General features: G+C 36.0%; 1 protein-coding gene across 1 annotated transcript in view; it reads right to left on the minus strand.

Annotated features, from left to right (window-relative positions):
- il1rapl1 (interleukin 1 receptor accessory protein like 1) overlaps nt 1-25,325 on the minus strand; it is a 728,031-nt gene that overhangs the window by 577,523 nt on the left and 125,183 nt on the right. Inside the window, exon 2 of the mRNA XM_031896701.1 lies at nt 7,253-7,358. Coding sequence (XP_031752561.1) covers nt 7,253-7,334 — 82 coding nt within the window. The 5' untranslated portion in view covers nt 7,335-7,358. The remainder of the gene's footprint in view (nt 1-7,252; nt 7,359-25,325) is intronic.

Genomic DNA, 25,325 nt, shown 5'->3' on the forward strand with positions numbered 1-25,325 from the left:
ATTACTAGTGTAGCTCTTACAGCTTAATATGGTTGCTGTAAATAAAAAAGGGGCCTGGTGTCAGAATTGTGTTTTAAATGTGATATGTATTACTAGTCCTGTCCCGAAACTGCTTAGCTTTGTTGGATGTATGGAAATCAGTAATCAGTGTTGTTGGGGTTAAGCTAAAAATAAATTCTTTTTATCATTTTCATTGAATTATTCACCTATTTTTTCACTTTCCTTCTCTTTTTTTCCCTTGTTTTTTTTTTTGCTCTGAGTAATTTTTCCTCCCCTTGCTTACATTGGCATTATATACCAACCCCTTTTCTTCCTTAATTACATATCTCCTTCACTTGGTTGTTTGATACTTCTATATCAGTTTCACTCTATTTTATTTCCCCCTTTTAACATCTTTTTTTTTCCATGTCCTCTTCCTTTGTACCTTTATGCAGTAAATCCCTAAAGTCTCAATATACCTGTTACAACTTGGGGCCTAGATATCATACTGTGTAAAATGATTTATATTGAATAATGGCATAAAAATAAATGCCAAATTTCTAAAGGTTTTGTATTTTTCTATGCTTCCCAGTGTTACCAGCGTCTCTGTGCCTCATTTTTCATATCTACCCTGCATAACTGCAGCCCCCAACCTATGTTCTCATACAATATTTTATTTAGTTGACCTCCCTATTTTACTGCAAAAATCAAATACATTTAGGGGTCTATTTATCATACTGTGTAAAAAAGGTGTAAAAAGCTGTGCAAAATAAATGGCAAATTTATCAAGGGGTGAGCATTTGATGCCATTATTTTACACCACTTCACCTTGTGTAATCTGTTAACGTCAATGGGAAAAATACAAGTGACAAGTAAGTTCCGGCAGAAGCCGGTCTGCAAAGAAATGTGTAAACATTGCAATGGATGAATGCCGTATTTTTCCCATAGATGCTTAGTACTGCTTACTTGTATGCTGCATTTTATGTGGTCACTAAAAATCAATACACAACTTGATAAAAGCAATACTTTTTACATGGCAATGCCTGGTGTAGCCCCTTATTGTACAAATTAAATCCAATATCAAACAACATGTTTGGAATATGTGTAGTTCTAATTATTCTGTATTTATATAATATAATAATTGTATTTGGGGTTTAGATGTTTATATACATCTGCCAATTGAAACACAGCACAAACAGACAAACTAAAATATACTAGACTCTTCAAATGAGATCCAAGGCACTGATTAATAAATTAATAAAAAGATTACAACTTATAACAGGGAGACCAAGACCTAGACCTATCTATACGCTCACATACAGACCCATACTGACCTATCTATCCACTCACATACAGACCCATACTGACCTATCTATCCACTCACATACAGACCCATACAGACCTATCTATCCACTCACATACAGACCCATACTGACCTATCTATCCACTCACATACAGACCCATACTGACCTATCTATCCACTCACATACAGACCCATACTGACCTATCTATCCACTCACATACAGACCCATACTGACCTATCTATACACTCACATACAGACCCATACTGACCTATCTATCCACTCACATACAGACCCATACTGACCTATCTATCACTCACTCAACCATACGACCTATACACTCATACAGACCATATGCCTATTACCACTCACATACAGACCCATACTGACCTATCTATCCACTCACATACAGACCCATACTGACCTATTATACCTCACATACAGCCAACTGACCTTCCACTCACATACAGACCCATACTGACCTATCTATCCACTCACATACAGACCCATACTGACCTATCCACTCATACGACCCTACTACCTTATACACTCACATACAGACCCATACTGACCTATCTATCCACTCACATACAGACCCATACTGACCTATCTATCCACTCACATACAGACCCATACTGACCTATCTATCCACTCACATACAGACCCACACTGACCTATCTATCCACTCACATACAGACCCATACTGACCTATCTATACACTCACATACAGACCCATACCGACCTATCTATACACTCACATACAGACCCATACTGACCTATCTATACACTCACACACACAAACCTATAATGACCTAGCTATACACTCACATACATAAAATATATATACTACCATCAATACATGCAAAAATGAAAAATTATTGGTGAACTTTGTATAAAGTACTTACGAAAAATGCTTTAGCTCCTAGTTGTTGCTCTGTGCTGCAACCAAATACAACTGCAAAAATCCAAAAATAGGAAAAAAAAGCTCCAGCAGATTAACTGCAAAACATTTATTATGGGTAGTGGTAACACGACATGTTTCGGGTTAATACCCTTTATCAAGTGTACCAATTGATAAAGGTACACTTGATAAAGGGTATTAACCCGAAACATGTCGTGTTACCACTACCCATAATAAATGTTTTGCAGTTAATCTGCTGGAGCTTTTTTTTCCTATTTTTGGATTTTTACCATCAATACATGGTCTGGGGCCAGTGGAAGAAGCCTGGGTTTGGCGAGGATTTTATTCTTCTTAAACATCAATTAGGAAAATATTGAGATTTTATATTAAATATTGTGGCTTTTATATTAAAAAATAGGACTTTACCCTTATGTAGAACCCTATAGAAACTTTCCAATTAGCAATAACACATATGGTATTAGCTGTGTATTAATCAAAACTAAAAACTTTATTGTATCACTTTATAAGCATGGAGCATTGCGGTTGCAATTAAAAAGAATTGATATACCTGTACCAATGTCTAGTACTCCTGTAGTCCCTTTTGTTGCAATACCACATTCTCCGTTTTTATCTCAATTACATGTTATTTCTTAAACATCTCTTTAGACAATACCATTGTCTGCCTGAACATATAAAGTATTAAAAAGGGATTAAATATTTATATGTTACATGTATGACTATACTTTTATGTAATGTACGGATTTTAATATTTCAAAGACAAATGTTAAAATTTATATGTTGTCCCTAGCACATGAGAACAGAACATGTCACAAAGTACTTCAAATAACAAAGATTCAGCCTTTTTAGCTTTTTACCACAATTCTGGGTCACCTAATGAATGCTGTAGATATTGTCAGAAAGAGCAGTGCTGAGCATTTGAGGGCATTACAGACTCAATATAAACGCATATAACCATGGAAACAAAACTATGAGAAATGTGGTTATTCCAATCACTATGGAAACAGAGCAGAAGCAAACACAAGTTTATAAGTGTGTGTGAACACATGCGTGTGTTTATGTGTGTGCATGCATGCGTGGGTGGGTTTATATATATAGTCCCATGAAGTACAGCACTCAACAGGTCTTATGCAAGCAAAAAGAAGAATTTTTATTTAATTAACAAACCCTATATATGTTTTTATCCATTATAATTTAACAAATCAAATTTTAATCATATTGTACCTTTAAGCATCATTGTTATAAATCTTAAGAAAAATATAAAAATGACATTGACAAAATTCAGTCCCTATAATTTAACAGTTTGCAGTTTAATTTGTGTCTTCATAGACTTGCATGGTATTAAACTTTCTCACAGCATACACATTTTGGTTCATAGGATGGAATGGTTTTCACCAGCTCACATATTTTGGCTATGATACCAGTTGGTAAAGTGGAGGAAAACTTTGAAAACTGAGACACATTATTAAAATTTAGTTTGTAAACTTTGGTGAAAAGTCATAAAACATGTTTAAAAATTGTCCATTGAAGGAAAAAAGCTCGATTCAAATGGGAACCATTTGAGGTTTGATCAGTCAACACATACAGTTCTTTAACATGACATATTGTCATTTTTATGTTTACTGGACAGTAACAATATCAGTTTATTCCACTGCACACTTAAGTGTCTTATCTGCAGCCTTTCTTTCATCTAACACTTTGTTGCTCTTTTGTGGGAACACAAGCAGCAAGTGTCACCTCTTTTTCAGTAATTTTTTTGGAGTAATAGCATGTGAATGAAGCTTGTTCCAGGACTGACAGATCAACTGCATACTTACATAATAGGGATGCACCGAATCCACTTTTTTGGGATCCGGCCAAACTCTGAATCCTTTATAAAAGATTTGGCGAATACTGAACCAAAACGGAAAATACTAATTTGCATGTGTAAATAAGGCTGTAGAAGGGTTAAAGAGAACTGTTTATGGTGAACTTTTTTCAACTTCAGAATTTATGTGACAAAAGGTCATGTGATTTTAAAGATTCAGATTCAGTTTGGTCAGACACATCTGACCAAATTCTAATAAAAAAGGCTGAATCTTGTCCGAATCCCGACCCAAATCCTGAATTAGGTGCACCCCTATTAAATAATTAAAATCTTTTTTGACAAATGAATTATGGGGCACATTTACCAAATATCATCAAGAATCAATGGCATTTACCACAGAAACAAAACTAAATGGGGGGAAGTATCTATTTCCCATTTACTATTCTCTTAAGAATTTTTTTTTTATGTTAACGTTAACAACACACAAGAAATGTTATTGTTTTGTTAATACATTCCATAGACTTGCATTGTATTGCATTTTTTATCCATAGAATCAAATCGAAGTTAATTGCTAAAAACAGTAACACTTTTCACCAATGCTCCAGCAATGAGAATATTAGAACTGCTTGAAAAAGTCTAAGAAAAACCAATTCAATGTTTTAAGAAATCTGCCCCTATTTTTGCAAAAGGCAATGCAACTCTTTTACATTGTCATTGGGATATTTACTGCATTTTGCCAAACTAAAAAAAACTATGTAAGCTCAATTCCTCTATAGCACACAGGTAATATGACATGTTTATTTTGTGAAATAAAATGATGAGGCATCCTACATTGTACATGTTCATATGTTTATAGCTTTCCATGGGTAACACAACCTTGCTCCAAAGATAACAGAGGCAAAAAAGTACAATATTTACTTTGCTCTTTTTACTAATCAACATAGAATATCTTATTTAAAAAGATGTCTGGAACAATAAAATAATATTATGTCAATTGTTTAAGAACTACCAATATACTTTTTGCAACTTTGTTATTGTGCATTTCTTTAGATATAGAGCTAAACTCTCTTTACCTAAAGAAATACAAATGCAATTAAATTTAATTGTGTTGAAAATATCCTCCTTTTTAGATGCATGGGCCTCTTCATACACTTTGATAGTTTATTAACACAATAAATACACATTACATGATACATCATAACATAAATGACAACCACCGCAGGTCCTAGGGCATTCCCACATCTCAGAATTGTTGTTATAGTACCATGATTGCTGCCATTAAATTTTGATGTAAACCCATTTAGTAAAACACATGCTAACACTGTGACAACACAGTTATTCTGCATGTAAGTTGGTGCCATTAGTTCAGTATTATTGTGTGTGTAAAAAAATATATAATAAAAAAATAGAAATGAGTCTATCATGCCATATTATTATTAAAGGTTTAGGTTATTGTTGGCCTGTTCCTTTATTCATTCCAGAGCTAAATATTCTCAAATAAATTCAAATTTGCTCAATTTTAGGTAACATGATTTCTTTGCAATAACATTTATTATTTTATACCCATGAGTTGACAAACATATAGAGGCTTATTTATCAAAATTCAAATCAAAGGGTTTTTTTCAATGCTTATAAACTCATACTCAAATGTTTGCTTATTTATTAAAAAATTTAAATCTAGAAAACCTAATCGAATAAAAATATGAAAAAAAACTTTTTTTATTCTACTACTCATTTTTCAATGGGTCTACAAACAAACTAAAAAAAATTGTAAACAATCTAAAAAAAACTCTAATAAAAAAAAGTACTTACATTTTGACTAGGACAACTCCTATTGACTATGAACTCACAAGCTTTTAGATGCCAAAGCTTTAATTTAAATTTGTCAGGTCTTTTGTACTTAATAAATAAAACATTTGACTTTTGGAACCCCTAATTAGAATTCGAGTTTTAGAAGGAATTTTGAATTGTGGCAAAAATTCTAATTCAAATGTTGATAAATCAGCCCCTTAGTGAGTTGATATAAAAAATTTTTTATAGACAAAGTAAAAACAAGTCTATTTTAGAGGCCAAAGTAAATATAACCCAAGCAAAAAAACATTCTCTATAAATCTCAGTAATCAATTTATCATATCCTGCCATTAATAGTTTATATTATACAGATTATTATTATTTTCATGAGAAACTATCGTACAGAGAAATTCTGTCTGCAGCAACCAACGCAAACCTTATTATAGCCAGAAATATTAAACAAATATTTTCTTTTTTCTAAACAAGCCTTGTAACTGACTCTTTATTAATTATTTGTAAGACATCACCATAAGCAATTAGGGAAACATTTTTGTCTATAATTATCAACATAAAATAAAACAAAATAATTACATTTTTTTCACTAATTGCATGGTGTATGTTTTATTTAGTGGTTGGTAATAATCAACTATAGTGATAAAACATGTTTTTATGAAAACCAAGGCACAAATAATTACTTTTTTCTTAGGAAAGAGTCTGAAATATGTTCTGCAGCAAATAATGAATATTACTGTAAACTTCAACTTCAACTCCTACCATTGGATACAAATGTCAAAAATGACCAGGGAATCTTATCAAAAGTATTTGTTCATGCACTTCCTCCTTATTATCGTCTTTTTCTTGCAATCATTATTCAATTTAATGACATTCAAGGCCATTAACTGTAATGTTTATGTCATCAGAAACATTATAGCATCTATTTATCATTACCTGTGTTATGTGTGCACTGGGGATGCTGCTGGTTGTACTGTAATAGGTAATACGGTAGCCAACAAGCATTTATCAAACAGTATTTTCCATATATTTGGCAAAATGGAAATTTCTCAGAACCTAAAGCTGCATTTTACAGCTCCATGTCTAAGAACTATAATAATGTACGGTAGATCTCAACCTTCCATCTACTACCATAAACCTATATCTTATCTCCTAGCATTTGGCCATCTTGCAATCCTAAGCTTTACTAATATCGGTAGCAACACAAATACATCTTAGGACACTAAAAGGACACATAAAAAAATGCTTTTTGACTTTTGGTTTCTGAAAAAGCCTTCAGGAGAACCATTCAATAAATTTTGTAACAAAATGGAAACACTGATAAAATGGAGAAGACTTTTGTTAGGATATGATTGATACATGTGGCATGATCTATACAAAATGACAAAATTCTATTTTCATTATATTCAAATGATGATTTTAGAAGCAAAAATATGTACTCACCAGACCCCCTTTTAGTCACCACCTTCAAGCTCTGTGTTACTGTAGCATATAAGAGGATCAGATGGGGAATAGGAGCTTTCATCTTTCACTTTTCAAAGGCAGTTCTCTAAAAAACAACAACCAAAAGTAATATAATATTTGTGTAGGCAGTAAACACATTTTATAAAAACCTGCACATTTTGAACTAAATTTAGGATGCACAGCTCCTTTCACCTTTTTAATGCTATACATTTGAATTTTGTATATGTAAGAATATTGGGTGATATTGCGAGGCCACCACTTAGAGAGCAGTAGGACAATCAATAACACACAGTGTTGACTCCAAACAAATCAATCATTAGACAAAGCTATGAATTTCAGGAAAAACCCCAGAGGAGACACTAATAGCATGAATGGCTGATGCTGACTTTTATCATTTTCAGTCGCCCTAACCATACTTTATCACTAGTACAGAGAATGACACCGTTCCCTGGAAACATACAGACTCAATTGTAAAAAGGAAGAACAATGATTTATTTGTGACTGCACAGGAAACATTAAAACATAGTATTTCTGAGACTTAACACTTTTTTTAACCATGTACATTTTTCTCACATTTCAGTGTTTGCTTTGCTGTCTACTGAGAAAAACACTAATGAAGCACCTTTTTGTTTCCATACTGTGTGAATACAAATTATTCCAACATCGGGAAACCTTAGTCACCAGCACAAAAAACCTTGTGAGCCAGAAGAGAAATTGTTTTTTCATTATATGTATGGCAATTTAAGCTCATTTAGGAACCTAGGGGCAAACAAACACCACTGCATACAAATGCAGAAAAACATGTGATCAACTTGTGAGAGATGATACATCTTGTGCAGCAAATGCGACTCTGTTGTTACTCTTCTGGGACAAAATGCATTTTGTAAGTTGTCTTTTGTTTGTGGTTTCAAGACATAAAGGAAATAGAAGCCTTACGAGACCCACATTAGGTAAAAAATAGAAACAACTGATATTTGTACCATCATTCATAAGCTCAGGTTCCCTGTCAAGGCAGTGTTATTGTGTCCCGAACTTAGTAAAATAATTGTATCCTCCTTGGGGGCAAAATCTGTTTTAATATTAAAGGATAACTAAAGCCTAACTTGGAAGCAGGGCAGAAATGTTGTGCCTTATGTTTTGAGCTTCTGTACCAGCCCAAGGCAACCACAGCCCTTTAGTAGGGAAGATCTGTGCCTCCGAAGATGCCCCCAGTAGCTCCCCATCTTCTTTTCTGCTGATAACTTACTGACATTAGGGACCAACTTACAATATACTCCATTTATAATAAACTAAAAGATAATGTAATGGTGAATTTCTCCTTTTGCATTAATTTGCACTAATGTTTGTCACTGATATTCCAATAATTACATTATATTAGGTGCCAAAATGCTTTGCCAACTTAAATCAAGGTTAATGCAGGCCAGCAGATCAATAACCAGGCCCGGGGGCTGAGTAGGCAAAAACAAAATCAAACCAAGGCACTGAGGATGACGTGATTCAGAAGAGCTCTGTTCCTACCTAATCCTAATCGATACCCCACAGACGGTGACCCAATATTTTCAGCCCAACTGCCAACACACAAGCAGGAACACCCTCTATGACATCAAAAATCAGGCGCAGAGCTAAAAAAGGCTCTTACAGACACATCAGGCAACAAATTCAGCATCATACATTCACACCATCTTGGGCAAGCCCTTGAACTTGCATAGTTCAGTTGTACCCAGACTTTACAGCAGAGCTCCAAAAAAGGTGACACATTTATGGATGTTCAGAGGAAGTTACGAGAAAAAGGCCTGAAATATAGCAAGTTATAACCAAGCAGGCTGAGAGTGGTGGATGGCCAAACTATCCACTTCTTCACAGATCTGACGGCAGCATGGCTAAATAACTATTGATGATTGCACCTAACTTTGGACTGAAACCTGCTATTGCACTATTCCGCACAGCCAGGGTATGGCAGAAAAAATGCATTTTTTTAACTTAATACATTAGCTTAACTTGTTAGCATGGTGTGCCTCCTGTAATAGGCAGTTAGTTTAGGTAATGCAGGACTCATTTCCTTGAGACAGGTTGGGGTGGGGGGCAAGGGAATACCATTAATTTCATCTGTTATTACACAATGCCTTTGTTTTGTTCTAGATCTCATAGGCTTGCTGTACAAGCCTTTTACTGTTTTTTTTCTTCTTTCACTTTCATCCCTATAGCCACTATGTTTTTTTCTTGCTCTTCTTTCTGGGGAAAGGGAGATTCAAATACATGGGTAATGAGACAGCTCCCCAGTTTACACCACGAAACCACACCACTTTAAATATCTATCATTACTGGACACAGATATTTGCCTGTATTTCCAAGGTCATGGTTTTGAACATAGAGCCTAATCCAGCCACCACACTACTCGCACTAACTATCAGCATTGATACTTCTAAAGAGAGCAGGATCATGCAAGGAAACTTATTATACTAAAATGGAACAGATCCACCCCACCCACCCCGATGGACTGGAAAAAGTAATCAACACATTGGCATTTAACAAAGCAGTGTACCTCTCAAGAGGATATCCAGATAAATTCATTGACATTTGGTTACTATGGGTCTTAAACTCTGGTACTAATAGCCTACATGTTCTGTGAACCATTAGCGATCTGCTGACTGATTAATGGATATTATACAGTATCTCCCTCCCACCTTCTTTCTTCTCGTCTTTTCTATTTCTAACCCTTTACTCTCTCTCTTTCACACTTCATGTCTTCAACTCCTATTTTCCTTTTAGAGCTATATTTGATTTAGAGGTATAATTGGTTGATTTGTGCCAATTTTTTGGTCAACAAAAAAGCAAAAATAAAAGCCTTAAAAAAATCACAATGATTCAACAATGGGCAAATGTTAGGCTGGACATGGGAAATATATAATGAATTGGACAAAGGTAAAGGATAACAACTAAACTAATCGATATACAGCAGAGCTTATATATAGACCTTTGTATTAGCAATCACCAACACTGAGGTGTTGCCATGAGAACATGTTTGCACTGTGCATCCCTCCTTATTACAAGCATCCATCTGTAATTATAAGCACTGTCTCAGGGTAAGTCTGGGACAGTACACATTTAAATAAATTAATCAATAACAGTGTTGGCCTTTTTTATAATTACTGTATATACTCGAGTATAAGCCGAGGTACCTAATTTTACCTAAGAAAACTGTAAAAACTTATTGACTCGAGTATAAACCTAGGGTGGGAAATGCAGCAGCTACTGCTAAGTTTCAATAATCAAATAATGAATAAAGGACACTCAGCGTGACAGCATGTGAACTCTCCATAAATATAAAATGTTGGCAGCTGCAGATTAGGGAAAGGTGGATAGAGCCTAAAATAATGACCCTTTTCTATAAAAATTGGAACAGTATTTGTATTTGGCAGGACAGCCTAAGCCCATGTAAAGAATATCAGGGAGAAGAAGAAAATATTGGTGCCCCCCGCAATGTACCTCGCATCGAGGCAGTCCATTGTCGCAGCGGCAGAACCCGGTCCATTTGCCTGCTGGGCGCAGCCAGGTATCCCCCAATTTATAAATCCTCCCAGATGAGCACTCCACACACAGAGCTGCAGATAGAGACGTTCGTGTGTGCGCGTGCCGTTCGCAGTTCGCGGTTTCAGGGGGGGGTGTGGTGCGGCACGCCAGCGCAGCTTATATTCACTCGAGTATAAGCCGAGCATGAGTTTTTAAGCACATTTTTCGTGCTGAAACACTCGGCTTATACTTGAGTATATACGATAATATTACAACTACTATTGTAGTCTGAATTTAACACTATTTCCCTATTGTAAAGAAACACCTATTCTAATTTCAATAATGGTGGAGCAAGAAGAGATGGCAAATACAAATTCTGGAAGTGTCAAAGGGCATTATAAAGCTATATGTAGGAGAGGTTTTACCTTAACCCGAACCAGCCCCCTTTACACATAATTTGTCTAACCTAAGGGCCATCGGGCCCTGACAACAACAACATGTGACAGCTATAATTTCAAAGGAAAAGGGATTAAATGATGATCTAATTAAAATGGTATACTATTGGAGCCATAAATAGTTTCATGCAGTTTGCTTCATCTCTATAACAAAAAAGAGCCATAAGTCATACAGTAAGTCATAAGTCTATAGATCATCTAACCACCATTATGTTAAATTCCATACCTCCATTTTTTTGAAGTAACTGCTAAAAATCTTAAACTAATTTATTATCCTCTATTTAAAATGTAGTTCTTATTACCAGAGTAATTAATTTTCCATGAAAAGAACTCAGATCAGTGTCCGTGTTATACCTTGATATATGAAACTCTCATTAGTATAGAACTTGTTTGAGAGTTGAGGGGCCCATTTCTCCATTATGAACGTAACAAAATGGCTAATGGTCTCGTTCCAGCAATTCATCATGCTACATACCATGCTATTTCATCTTAAGATGATAAATTCTATATTTGCCTCATTCTGCTTAAATATTCTGAGTTGCATATTTTCTCATTTATTTCATTTGTCCTTCATCTAAAAATGATCTGGGAATAAAGAAAACAGGAATAGAAAAATGCAATATATGAAGATGTGTTTGTACATGTATATACTATATATAAAGTATATACACAAGTGTAGGTGTTATATATACATATATATATATATATATTTATACACATACATACATTTTCATATGTGCATATGTATAGTAGCCTGGAGCTATTATGATCATACTGATAAAAAGGAAACGGCATCTGCAAGTAACACCTTCAAATCAGAGACAGTATACTTTCATCTTTCTATGATAGATCAACTGAAATGTAATTCCAATTTCCTCCAGGAGGTATGAATGGCAAAACATTAAGAATAGGAGCAGCAATATGAAAAGGAAGAAATTAGAATCAGTTCAGTATGTGAAGGCATCTAATATTATATTAAAATGTGAGGGTTTATTATCAAAATATCATGAAAAATGAGGGCACCTGAACCTCTTAATGCACCATATCTTACATTTATGTGGTACTAAAAGTTATAAATATGATAATACTTCTTGATGTTTTGTGAAATAGCATCCTTTTCCTAAGCAGGTAGCTCAATAAATATAAATTGAGGTACAGCCATACACCGCATGTATCATCCAAACCGATTTATGAATTTTTCTGTGACCCTCACCTCATATGTTTGACACCGCTGACAGCAATTTATCCCCCCAACCAACCTTCTGGCTTTAAAGCGGAAAAGTTAATATAAACGAATCCCAAAGAAACACTGCCACTAATCTTGAACAACATACTTGAAGCTGTGTTGATGTTAAAAAAAAAGGCTCAACATAGTCACAAAAACTAAGAATAGTTGTTTAGAGTTCTAGTTATAATAGTTTGGCTGGCTTTAACTTTAATTCATAAATGTTTATCCAGGATCTTATTGATACATTTATAGGTGTATTTATTAAAACTAACATCATCTGTGATGTTGCCCATAGCAACCAATCAGATCTTTGTTTTTGATTTCTAACTTATAAGTAACTGTTCAAATCTAATTGCTGATTGGATTACCAGTGACGTTTGTCTCCAGTGTTATTAAATACCAAATTTCCAAATTATGGAACAAATTGAAATGGTTAAAAATATAGAGCAAAGTTCAATATGTTGTAATATTTTCACATTTTCCTTCATATTGACCTTTTCTTTTTATCTCTCTCCCTAGTTCTATTAATTGCAACCCCCCTCAGGTTGTGCCTCCTCACATATTTCCCACATCAGTAGCAACGCAATATAACTCAGAGTACAGATTAACCGAAAAAATGGGTTAAGGTTCACAATTTGCTGGTTATGAAGTTATGCGTGGTAAAATGTGATATTCTTATATTGTAATTAAAACAGTGGGGTGGAGTTTAAGACTTTAGTTTTGCTGTTTTGCTATGCTTGCTGTATATACTTATAATTTAATAACTTTTATGGATACACTTAGCCAAATGTAGGCATTCTTGCAGTTACAGACTAATGACAAAGCAACCTTTAGAGTGGGTCCCAACAAATTTAATTACAGGGTAACAGAAAAGAATCTGGGACAGTCCATATTGGTTTCCATATGACTGAATATATGAGCATGTAGCAAAAATGAAGTGTCAAATCTTCCCGAGAAGGATGAAGCAATTGCTTATAAGACCTACAGTTAAACCATTCATATGGTGGAATGCCTTTTCTTCATATTGAACATAAATTAAACAAGGCCCAGAATTGATTTTGTTACTCATAATATAGACATTGTGTAAAAATCACCAAAGTCTGTAGGATCTTAATTGCCAAGCACTGGAAAAAGGACCAGGAAGCCAAGGACAATGTCTGGTGGATAACTGGGTTGGAAAAGCTTAGGCTAATTTGAATTGGTTTAAAACTAGTGATTTTCTGGCAATGAACAACTCATGCCACCTTAACATGCAGTTTGGGAAGGTTGCTATATGTGACATTAACATTATGATTTGCTTCACCACAACATTTGAATGCATTTGGACAACATTACTATAAGAACTTCTAGGCTTTCAAACAATCACTTGAGATCCACCTTTTTAGACAAGCCTACAATCCATGCCGGTCCCACCTAAACCTTTACTCTGTGCTCACACACGCTTACTGCTGGTTTCTATTTTTTACTATAGACTTATCATTACTATAATAACCAACAGTAAATCTACAATCACAGTGCCCTCACCATGTGTCCAACTGACTATATATTCTTGCTTATTTCCAGAACTAATAGAAACCAAAGATATTTCTTAATTAAATCAATAGGCAAAATATATGTTTAGCACAAGTATAGATGAGTAAAACTGGTTTCACTATGAAAAACAGTTGAGCGGTATGGAAAAAAGTCACTGTAAAAAATTGCCCATTGACTTGCATTTTTCAGCAAAGTGAAACAGGACAAATTTGCTCATCAATAAGTGCAAGCCCTCTTCCGTAAGCTCATGTTGAAAAGGGCTGTATACTGTGCCTTGTATTTGTATCCCTTACTATGTAAAACACAGTAGGAAGCCATGATAATAATAGTAGGAGATGTCTCTTATTTAATTGTAATGCTCATGCTCTAAGAGAGTGGTTGTTCTCTTTCTTTAGCTCTGTTTTAGTGAAAATTACAAAGTTATATAGTTAATTTTTGGTTGAATAAAACACACTAGTTCATAAAGTTTAACCCGCATTCCTATATCTATATACTAATACAAACATCCGTACATCTGTACTATACTAACTAGCTCTTGAAATCACTGTAGCCTTAATTTAAGATCACTAATCATAATATCTGATTGAATGACATTTACCACATACGCTTTTATTTACGGGTTTGTAAGATATATTTTACCAAACGGCCTATTGCCTTAAATGCCCTATAAACTGTGGGAAAGAGTAGGCATTTTGGTATGGAAATTTGCTGTGTTTGTAGAGTTCAGCTGCATTCATGATTCACCAACTGACAATGCTTTGTAAAATTAATGAGATAACACAGTCCTTTTTCTGAATATTTGAACAACTAAGCATTATTGCATAAAGCTGAAACACACACTATGGTTTTTCAAATAGCAGTAACTGCAAACAATGGTGCCAATAAATCATATTAATTGCATTGCTAAAATAAATTACATAGATAGCCTCATTTGTATATTCACTTATATCAACAGCATTCGGTGTTCCCTTACCAAATATATTGTAACAGCAAAATCTTATCTCTTCAGCACTGGTAATTTTAATGAAAATGAATAAATGCAAAGCACTGCTGATCTGAAGCATATACAATCCACAGCATTAACCCTTTGCAGCCTATCCCACTCTCATTTCACCCCCTGCCAGCTCCACTGCTTACATCAGGGAGGCATTTCAGAGTGCAGAGACCTGAAGCTCCCTTCACGAATACAGGGCTAAATGAGTCACTTGGCACTATATTAGTAAGGGGCAGGAAGGCAGATGCATCCCCCTGCCCCACTACCATGGCCATCATTCAGAAGCACAAAGTAGAAAGCTGCAGGAAGCATAGCCAACATGGGGTCCTTGTTCTTATCATAAGCCAGCTGGTAAGGATAAAACTGAGTTGCACCTCCTGACACTGCCCTTTGCAGTGCTTTGTAAATGAGTACTACATGGCACACTCTTGTACCCCTTAGTGCTCTTGCTTGTGCACCCCTGGTGTTTACTTATGAACCCTAAGGTGTTTCACCTTAGCTTGTGTCACTATAACCCCACCCCACTTAATGGTGTCCGTGTGTTTCTTAGTTAGTCGAGTGTATCAATTGAGGCAAGGTAGGAAGGGAGGGAATAAGTCTTTGCAGTCTGACACAGGGTAAATAAAGCATCATCAGTTAATAAGCCTAGAACATATGTCACCATAGCACTGCACTATATATATAGTAGATATACTGATCTACTGTAACTTCACCACAAAACTGGCCATACCAGGGATAGATAGATTTGCTACTAATATACCCCGGCATCTCGTGAAACCTTTAGGGTGATGCAGGTATAGAAAATTAACTTTCCTCTTTTCTGTCTATGAAGATTTTCATTCATTCAGGTCATAGTTTGTCTAGTATAAATAAATTTAAAGCAACTGAACTTGTTTGCTAATCATTTCCCCTTTTCTATCAAAATTAAAATTGTTGATGTCTCCAACCAACCTTAACAAACTCCAGAAGTGATCAGCAGTTGGCTAGTTTAGCTTTAACCATAAAATACTCTCATAATCATCTGGCCAAAAGTTGTGATAGAGATTCACAAGGCATATGAAGAATAATCATCTTTATTTTATTATTCATCCTTCATCATCTTTGCTTTTGCATACATAAATATAAATAAGCCTTTGCATAAATAAATATTTCATACTGCGTTCACTGTTTCTCTGCATATTATTCATGCAAAAAAAAAATTACTGCTGTTTAGGTATTATTATGAAACAAACTATTTTTGTGTTGTTATATAACTAAATGAATGACAAAACAGAGACAAAATAGTTTTTGCTTTTGGTTATTTTTATGAGCAAGATTAATAAATTGTAACAGATATATTTTTTTAATAATATATAAAATGTATACCGCAGCAGTAGAATTCCTAATCAATCAGATGAAAGTGTAGAGTGTGAGAGTGTAGGACTGGCCAGGGTGGAGATTACTGACGTAGTTGGACAGATTGAATATATTGCAATATATGGTACATTAGAGGGGATTATAGGCAGTTGGGGGATGTTCTTTTTTCCCATAAAAACAATCAGCGCACCAGAGGTCACCCCTTTAGATTAGAGGAAAGGAGCTTCCATTTGAAGCAGCGTAGGGGGTTTTTCACGGTGAGGGCAGTGAGGTTGGGGAATGCCCTTCCTAGTGATGTGGTAATGGCAGATTCTGTTAATGCCTTTAAGAGGGGCCTGGATGAGTTCTTGATCAATCAGAATATCCAAGGCTATTGTGATACTAATATCTACAGTTAGTACTAGTGGTTGTATATATAGTGTATGTATGTGAGTGTATAGATTGGTAGGTGTGGGTTAAGTGTGCTGGGTTTACTTGGATGGGTTGAACTTGATGGACACTGGTCTTTTTTCAACCCTATGTAACTATGTAACTATGTAACTATGGTTAAAAAAATTTTTAGCAGCTTAATGGACAGAATGCTATATATATATATATATCTATATATAGATATATAGATATATATATATATATATAGATATATATGTATAAATATTGATAATGGTTGCAGAAGACCTCTTGTTTGTAAGAATTTTGTGGTCATAACCTCACAGCACCCCTGCCCAATGGTTACATATTTAGTGATGAGCACAATTTTCCATTTTTATATGGTGAATCAAAAACACAAATGGCACAACAGGAGACTTTCAGCCAGGTCCCTCAAAAAGAGTAGTGGATTGGGGCTAAAGATAGCACTCATATATGGCCGACATTAAGAAACAGATGCGTTCCAATAACTCTTATTGTGGGAACAGAATGTCAGTGTATCAACAGGATTTCTAGGTCATCTGTGCAACCAGAAAAGTTCACAGAATAGTCAAAAAATTCATATCCATAAAACTAGAAACTGAAGGCAAACTGGTTAAGGTCGGGGTGAGATGGAATCTAACATTATTTGAACATAGTCTTATCTGTAATGTGTTCAAATGTTTAAAAAGAGGGCCATAATATAGAATAGCTGTAGGCTTTTATGGGGAAAAAATGGTTATCTGATAATGGCAAACTAAGCTTCAGAGAGACCCAAAGCATAGCTTAAGCAATGGCAATATTTATTTAATCTGCAACCTTCTTAATTTCAGATATATTGTTTTAACATTCTCTAAATATTTTATTTAATCATTTTTTATATTATTCAGTGCCTAAAATTATCCAACAGCCTGTAGTTTCAGCATCTTTATAACTGTAATGATTCAGGCCTTCAAAGTTGCTCAGAGGAGCTTCCCATGTTGAATTCTGTTACGAGTGTGTGCTCTGGCCAGTTGTTAGGAAGCTAGAGGTTTACCATTATTGCATTTTGTTACAAACTGCACTAGTTTTAAAGCTGCCATGTAATGTGAATCTGAATTAATTACAAATCAGCCTTATGTTGTAAATTTTATATTCTATAAATACAGTATATTGTGAGTGGGTCCCTAAGCTCAGTAAGTGACAGCAGCACAGAGCATGGTCAGTGAATCAGCAGAAAAGAAGATGGGGGGCTACTGGGGCAACTTTGGGGGCACAGATCTTCCCTGCATAAGATGCAGCATTTCTAGCCTGCTTCTTTGTTAAGGTTTTGTTCTCCTTTAAGCAGGTTCAATTCACTTTTTATGCTGTATGCATTTTCTTTATTCTTTCAATGTTCAGTTCATGTGCTTTTGTTATTTACAGTAAAAAAAACTTCTTAAAATAAAATGTATTTACATGTTCCCTGCTATGCAAATAATCCTCACTTTAGAAACTGCGGGTGCAGCATGCAGATTTCTCTTTATAAATCTATTTTTCTTACAGCGCAGGCAGAACTGCCAGATTATAAGCATAGACAGAACAAGATATGTCAAGACCCACATCTACAGTATCCTGCAGAGAAATTATATAGTCTTATTAGATCTCATTATGTCAATATATAGAACAATGACTTCTAAGAAGTAGGACTTGTAGCTTAACGCTATAAAACAACCAGTACTTTTAAAATCTAGCTTTATAAAATGTAATCTTTCTTTAGAAATAGTGAGCAGGGACATATCAATTATGACTAATGCAGATGGAGCACATTTTATTCTAGCATATGCTGTCATACGCCTTTTCCCATAGGAAATGATGGTGTGGTTTGCTCAATGTTAGCCACAAAAAAACCTAAATTTTGCTATGTATGAGCTATTTTGTTAAATATTGTATCAATTGTGAATAAAGTATCACAAGGATCAGTTCTGTATATTTTGGAGATTTGTTTGTAATCCTGTACAGAGTTAGGTGTCTAGATTTACAGATAATGTTAAACTGAAAGACTGGGCAGAGACACGGTTGTGCATTTCATTAAGGACAGATATACAGTGATCAAACACGCCACACTAACACTCAAACACGCCACACTAAGGGGCTGATTTACTTACCCACGAACGGGTCGAATGGAGTCCGATTGCGTTTTTTTCGTAATGATCGGTATTTTGCGATTTTTTCGTATGTTTCGCGATTTTTTCGGATTCTTTACGAATTTTTCGTTACCAATACAATTTTTGCGTAAAAACGCGAGTTTCCTATCCATTACGAAAGTTGCGTAAAAAGTTGCGCATTTTTTGTAGCGTTAAAACTTACGCGAAAAGTTGCGCATTTTTCGCGTAAGTTTTAATGCTACGAAAAATGCGCAACTTTTTACGCAACTTTCGTAATGGATACGAAAAACTCGCGTTTTTACGCAAAAATCGTATTGGTAACGAAAAATTCGTACAGAATCCGAAAAAATCGCAAAACATACGAAAAAGTCGCAAAATGTTCGTTTTCAAGACGGAACTTTTCCAATTCGGGTCGGATTCGTGGGTTAGTAAATCAGCCCCTAACACTCAAACACGCCACACTAACACTCAAACACGCCACACTAACATTCTAATTATTGGTTAAACAAATGAAGTGATGAATAACAGGGAAAGATGTATTATGAGTTGAACTTCGGGTTCAGGCATATCAAAGTAAGAAGACCTGGTGGTGATCTTTATCTTTTGTATTTTCTTGCATTGTTTGCTTTCTTTCCCTACAATGGGATTATTTGTTCACGTTTGTGTTTTTTTAAAAAAACATAAATACCTGGTGATGATGAAAAATGTATTCAAATTGAGGTAGGGGTGAAACAATCAAAGCAAGAAAACTCAAATTGGGATAGAGATTGGGATAGAGATTTATTATTGCATTTGCTTTAAGGCCAAAGCTAACATCTGACTTGTAATAAATCTGCTCCTATTTGTCATGTGCACCATATGCACAAATACAGTTTTTGAACTCTTTGCCTTTTTCTTCTCGCTCTTTCCAGCCTTCAAATGGGGGTCACTGACCCCGAGAGACAAAAAAAACGATTCCTACAATGATAGTGCTATTGTTACTATTTTTACTTGTATTTCTAGTCAGGCCTTCTATTCGTATTTCAATCTCTCATGCAAACCTCTGCATGGTTTCTAGGTTAATTTGGACCCTAGGAACCAGATAGATCATGAATTTCCAAACTGGAGAGCTGCTGAAAGAAAGCTAAATAATCCAAAAACCACAAACAAAATGAATACCAGCTGCAAATTGTCTCATAAAATCACTTTATGCATCATTCTAAAAGTCAAATTAAAGGTGAATAACCCCTTTAAACATGACTTTATATTGATTAGGACAGAGATCACTCTCAAACCATCATCACATTTAACATACTAAGTACCAAAAATTGAATTAAAATAAAATTTGTCAGCAGTATTTTATATTTAACTTGTTAAGTGAACAGCTGCTTAAAGCAGGGTTATTTTAAAGCAATAAATGTCAGCCTTATTATTCCATTCTCTTCCATGGCTTTAATTCATTAATATAAAGCACTTTCTTATTATTTTATTCCATTCTTTTTGAGTATACTTGATTTGGTGAGCTGAAGGCCAAATTAGTAAGCTTTCACACAGTTCTTAAGCAATTCAGTTTTAATGTTTTGCATCTCGTTAGGATGATAAAGTGCACGCTGTCAACATACTTGCCAGAGAACCAATTAATACTGACGTCATGATGACAATACACATTTCTTCAAAATGTTTTGTTGAGCTACAGAATATTAAATATCATCATACTAAAAATGTAATTAATTGTCTACAATAATTCACAAGAGGAAATTAAACCTTTAGGTTGTGTTAAAGGGAAAACAATAGTTGGTAAAAATACTTTGCTATGAACAATCTAGAGTACAATGATGTAGATTATTCAATAATGGAATAGTTTGATGGTAAAAGAAAAACATGAATCCATGAGTATATTAAATGAAAATATATATTTTTAATAAATAAATAAGTGAAGCACATATAGTAAATCATGAACCCTCTCTTATAAAATATAATATATAATAAATCACGAGGATATCCATGACTTTTACATAGGTGATAGAATTTCAAGATGACTTCTAATATCTTCATATTTTAGACTGTGGAGACTTGTTCCCTCCCATTATCGCTCTTGCCCCGTTGCACCTAGCTGACAAAGACGCAATGACACCGTTGTGTGGGTGGAGTTCGGCCACAGCTTTATTATCAAATACAACGTCCAAAATTAGTCCTTGCCATGTATATTCAAACTTTTCCAAACAATAAACCATTTTGTTACCGAATGCCGGCCACTGCGAACGCAGTGGGCATGTAGAAGCCATAAGACAACATCAGAACTTGAATGGCCAAGGACTACCCCCCGCCATTTGCTGTGACAAACCACAAATTTATATTGATATGATATAATTTTTTTTTTTTTTTAAACAGAGTGTGCTTAAACAGGGAGGGTGGGAGGGGGATGCCGCTAGGTAAAGATCCGGAAGCAGAGTGGCGGCAGCAGCACGGGAATGCAGGCACAGAGGAGGGAGGAGGAGCGAGCAAGGGGGGGCTGCCCTTTCCTGACTGCCTGGCTGGGTAAGTTAACCCCTTACAAGCACGGAGGGAACTGGGCCACGGCTGGCTCCACAGTCCCTCCGCGCTTTCATTATTTATTTCAGCGCTCTCTACAACAGTGGGTGCATTATTTATTATAATACACAAGTTTCAGTGAGTCATGTGACAGAAATTACTTTATTAAGCACCAATTATAACTGATGACATCACTAGGATATTTTATATATATATATATATATATATATATATATACACACACACAAAGGTAAAGAACCTGTTATCCAAAATGCTTGCAACCCGTTTTCTGGATAAAGGGTCTTTCTGTAAATTGGGATCTCCATACCTCGTCTACTAAAAAATTATTTTTAAAATGAATCAAACCCAAAAGGATTGTTCTGCCTCCAATAAGAATTATTTATAACTTAGTTGGGATCAAGTACAATGTACTGTTTTATTATTACAGAGAAAAAGGAAATTATTTTTAAATATTAGAATTATTTACTTCTGGAGTCTGTGGAATATGGCCTTCCCATTATCCAGCTTTCTGGTTTCCAGATAATGCCATATCTGTATATAGGTTCATTGTGTTCCATTGGTTTTTACTGGCCCGCTGATGTGCAGGTTAGGAAAAAATCTACCTGCACCTGACCCTAACCAACAAAAACCTTAACTCTCAGCCAACCCAAACCCACAAAATCAGTGGTTCCCAACCAGTGGCTCAGGGGCAACATGTTGCTCACCAACCCCTTGGATGTTGCTCCCAGTGCCCCCAAACCAGGGAGTTATTTTTGAATTCCTGACTTGGTGGCAAGTGTTGGTTGAATAAAAATAAGGTTTACTACCTCATAAAGCCCCCTGTAAGCTGATAGTGTGCATAGAGGCTGCCTAATAGCCAATCATAGCCCTTATTTGGCTCCTCCATGAACTGTTATGGTGCTTGTGTTGCTCTCTATGTCTTTTTACATTTGACTGTCGCTCACGAGTAAGAAAGGTTGGGGATCCCTGCACTAAATGTTGCCATTATAGGAATCACACTCAACCCAAACTCATTTGTGCACTACTTCTGTTACGCAGCTTCTGTGTGTGCCAAGGCAGGGAAACTCGGGAGCAGAAAAAGATTGTACTTCCCCAGTCTGACCCGCACCCAACCCAAACCTGCAATGGTCACCCATCTGAAGACCTGAGTGTTCCAATGGTTTTTATAGTCCTGTGTATGGTCACCTTAAGACCTAAGTGTTCCATTGGGTTTTATAGGCCTGTGTATGGCCACTGGTTTTCTCACCAAGAAAAAACATCACAGAACATATATAGTTTTAAAAGCTGGTGAATATTATGCCTGTTTTATTGTTCAGTTAAAAATAAGTAGATATAGTAATTTAGATTTTAGAAAAAAAAATCTAAATACATGTTAAATTAAAAATTCAGAAAATGATTGGTGTCCTTAAGGTTTTATAACTCAGTAATTAATTACATATTCCTCTTTAAAATGATTGTCTTTCTTTGTTCCTGGTGCACAAAGCACACAAGACAGTTAGCACGTGCAATGAAAATAGAATTATCTGTTGTTCTTTAAGTTGGCGGTGAACACATAACAAAGAATCTTGAGATAGTTACATGCCAGTCGGCATACAAAATTGCCTTAGTTACCCTGATATAGCGTATGCATATGAATGATTCTCGCACACTAGCAGAGGAGATAACAGATTGTCAGTTTGGACATTATCACCTAAATATGCTATTGTTTAGCAGAGCAAATATGGTTGGAAAGATACAGCATGTCACACAAAATCCTGTCAAGTCTGTACATCATCATCTTGAAAAAAACAACTCAGGCTACCCAGAATTCCTTAGCAAGCACAACTGACCACAATGATACCTTGCAGTCTGTTGCTTTGTTGTAAATGTCACAGTGAGTTAAGCAGCCAATAAAATCCCACCAAAACACTCTGAAGAGAAAGAATGTCAACAATGGCTAACATATCAAAAAAATGTTTTAAAGCGAAAACTGAATGAAAAATGTCAGCGAATCATTTAAAAAAACCTCCATCCTAAAATACTAATATATTTACATAAGGGCTTTAGGGTTTCAAGTGCTTATGATAAAATATATACTAAATTTAGGGGCACATTTATCAAAAACAAATTCCAAATACAAAAAATTCTCATTTGTGTGACAAAATTGTATTTGTTGCGCCGAGTACGAAACTTTCGGATTCATTAAAGCTTTGTTATTGTGACTTTCCTTGGGCCAGGTTGGAGCTGCAGAGTGCCATTGAACCCTATGGGAGACTTTCCTTGGGCCGGGTTGGAGCTGCAGAGTGCCATTGAGCCCTATGGGAGACTTTCCTTGGGCCAGGTTGGAGCTGCAGAGTGCCATTGAGCCCTATGGGAGACTTTCCTTGGGCCAGGTTGGAGCTGCAGAGTGCCATTGAGCCCTATGGGAGACTTTCCTTGGGCCGGGTTGTAGCTGCAGAGTGCCATTGAGCCCTATGGGAGACTTTCCTTGGGCCGGGTTGGAGCTGCAGAGTGCCATTGAGCCCTATGGGAGACTTTCCTTGGGCCGGGTTGGAGCTGCAGAGTGCCATTGAGCCCTATGGGAGACTTTCCTTGGGCCGGTTGGAGCTGCAGAGTGCCATTGAGCCCTATGGGAGACTTTCCTTGGGCCAGGTTGGAGCTGCAGAGTGCCATTGAGCCCTATGGGAGACTTTCCTTGGGCCGGGTTGGAGCTGCAGAGTGCCATTGAGCCCTATGGGAGACTTTCCTTGGGCCAGGTTGGAGCTGCAGAGTGCCATTGAGCCCTATGGGAGACTTTCCTTGGGCCGGGTTGGAGCTGCAGAGTGCCATTGAGCCCTATGGGAGACTTTCCTTGGGCCGGGTTGGAGCTGCAGAGTGCCATTGAGCCCTATGGGAGACTTTCCTTGGGCCAGGTTGAAGCTGCAGAGTGCCATTGAGCCCTATGGGAGACTTTCCTTGGGCCGGGTTGGAGCTGCAGAGTGCCATTGAGCCCTATGGGAGACTTTCCTTGGGCCGGGTTGGAGCTGCAGAGTGCCATTGAGTCCTATGGGAGGCTCCCAAAAACATGCACAAAAGGATCAAAGTCAGAAAGGTTTTCCCGCCGTTTACGATTGTTCAGATACAAAAATTTTGTGACTTATGGATCGCAAAGACAATATTCTCGTAACTATTATGATTTTTTTCATAAGCATATTTGTGACATTTCCGATCATCAGAAATTATCGTATCTAATCCGAATTTTACCCATTTTGGGATTCAAACTAGTATTTTGATGAATCTGCCCCTAAGTTAAAGGTGGCTGAAATAAAGAGTAACAATAATAAGAAAATAAGGAATTTTTTTACCAAGCATGGATTCACTACGAAATCCTGCATTTAGCCATTGGTAAATTGCCCAGATGTTGATTGGGCAGATTTAAAAATTTAATTGGGAGCACATCACCATATTGATACGGTCCTTGTCCCAACGGTCTGTCATCATCAATGTGATCGATTTGTTTTGCCCAAGGGCCAAATGATCGGACCATTTTTAACATCAGCCACCTCAAGGTGGGAATACTGGGGAAAGATCTACATGTTTAGTGACCTCGCCCAACAAGTGGATATTTCAATGTATGGCCAGCTTTATTTATCGTTGGTATTTCCATCATGGGTGTTGATGACTTTGGGGTGGGGAACTCATCCCTGTGAAAAAAGATTGAGTATCATGGTTTTCTTTCTATCTGCGTAATCAACTATGTCTATGTAAAAAGAAAATAGATAAAAATATATTTATATTTGTCTAGATCCAGATCCAGTGCGTATGCAACCTTTCTACATAAGCCCAACTGTACAAGCTCTTGCCATATTTTTCATTTAATAGGGGGTAGCTCAATGTTAAAAACTACGAGTGAGCAATCACACTCTCCAGCCACTTATTTTGTAGCCCAATACAG

This window comes from Xenopus tropicalis, chromosome 2, assembly GCF_000004195.4.
Source record: "Xenopus tropicalis strain Nigerian chromosome 2, UCB_Xtro_10.0, whole genome shotgun sequence".
Classification (NCBI taxonomy): domain Eukaryota; kingdom Metazoa; phylum Chordata; class Amphibia; order Anura; family Pipidae; genus Xenopus; species Xenopus tropicalis.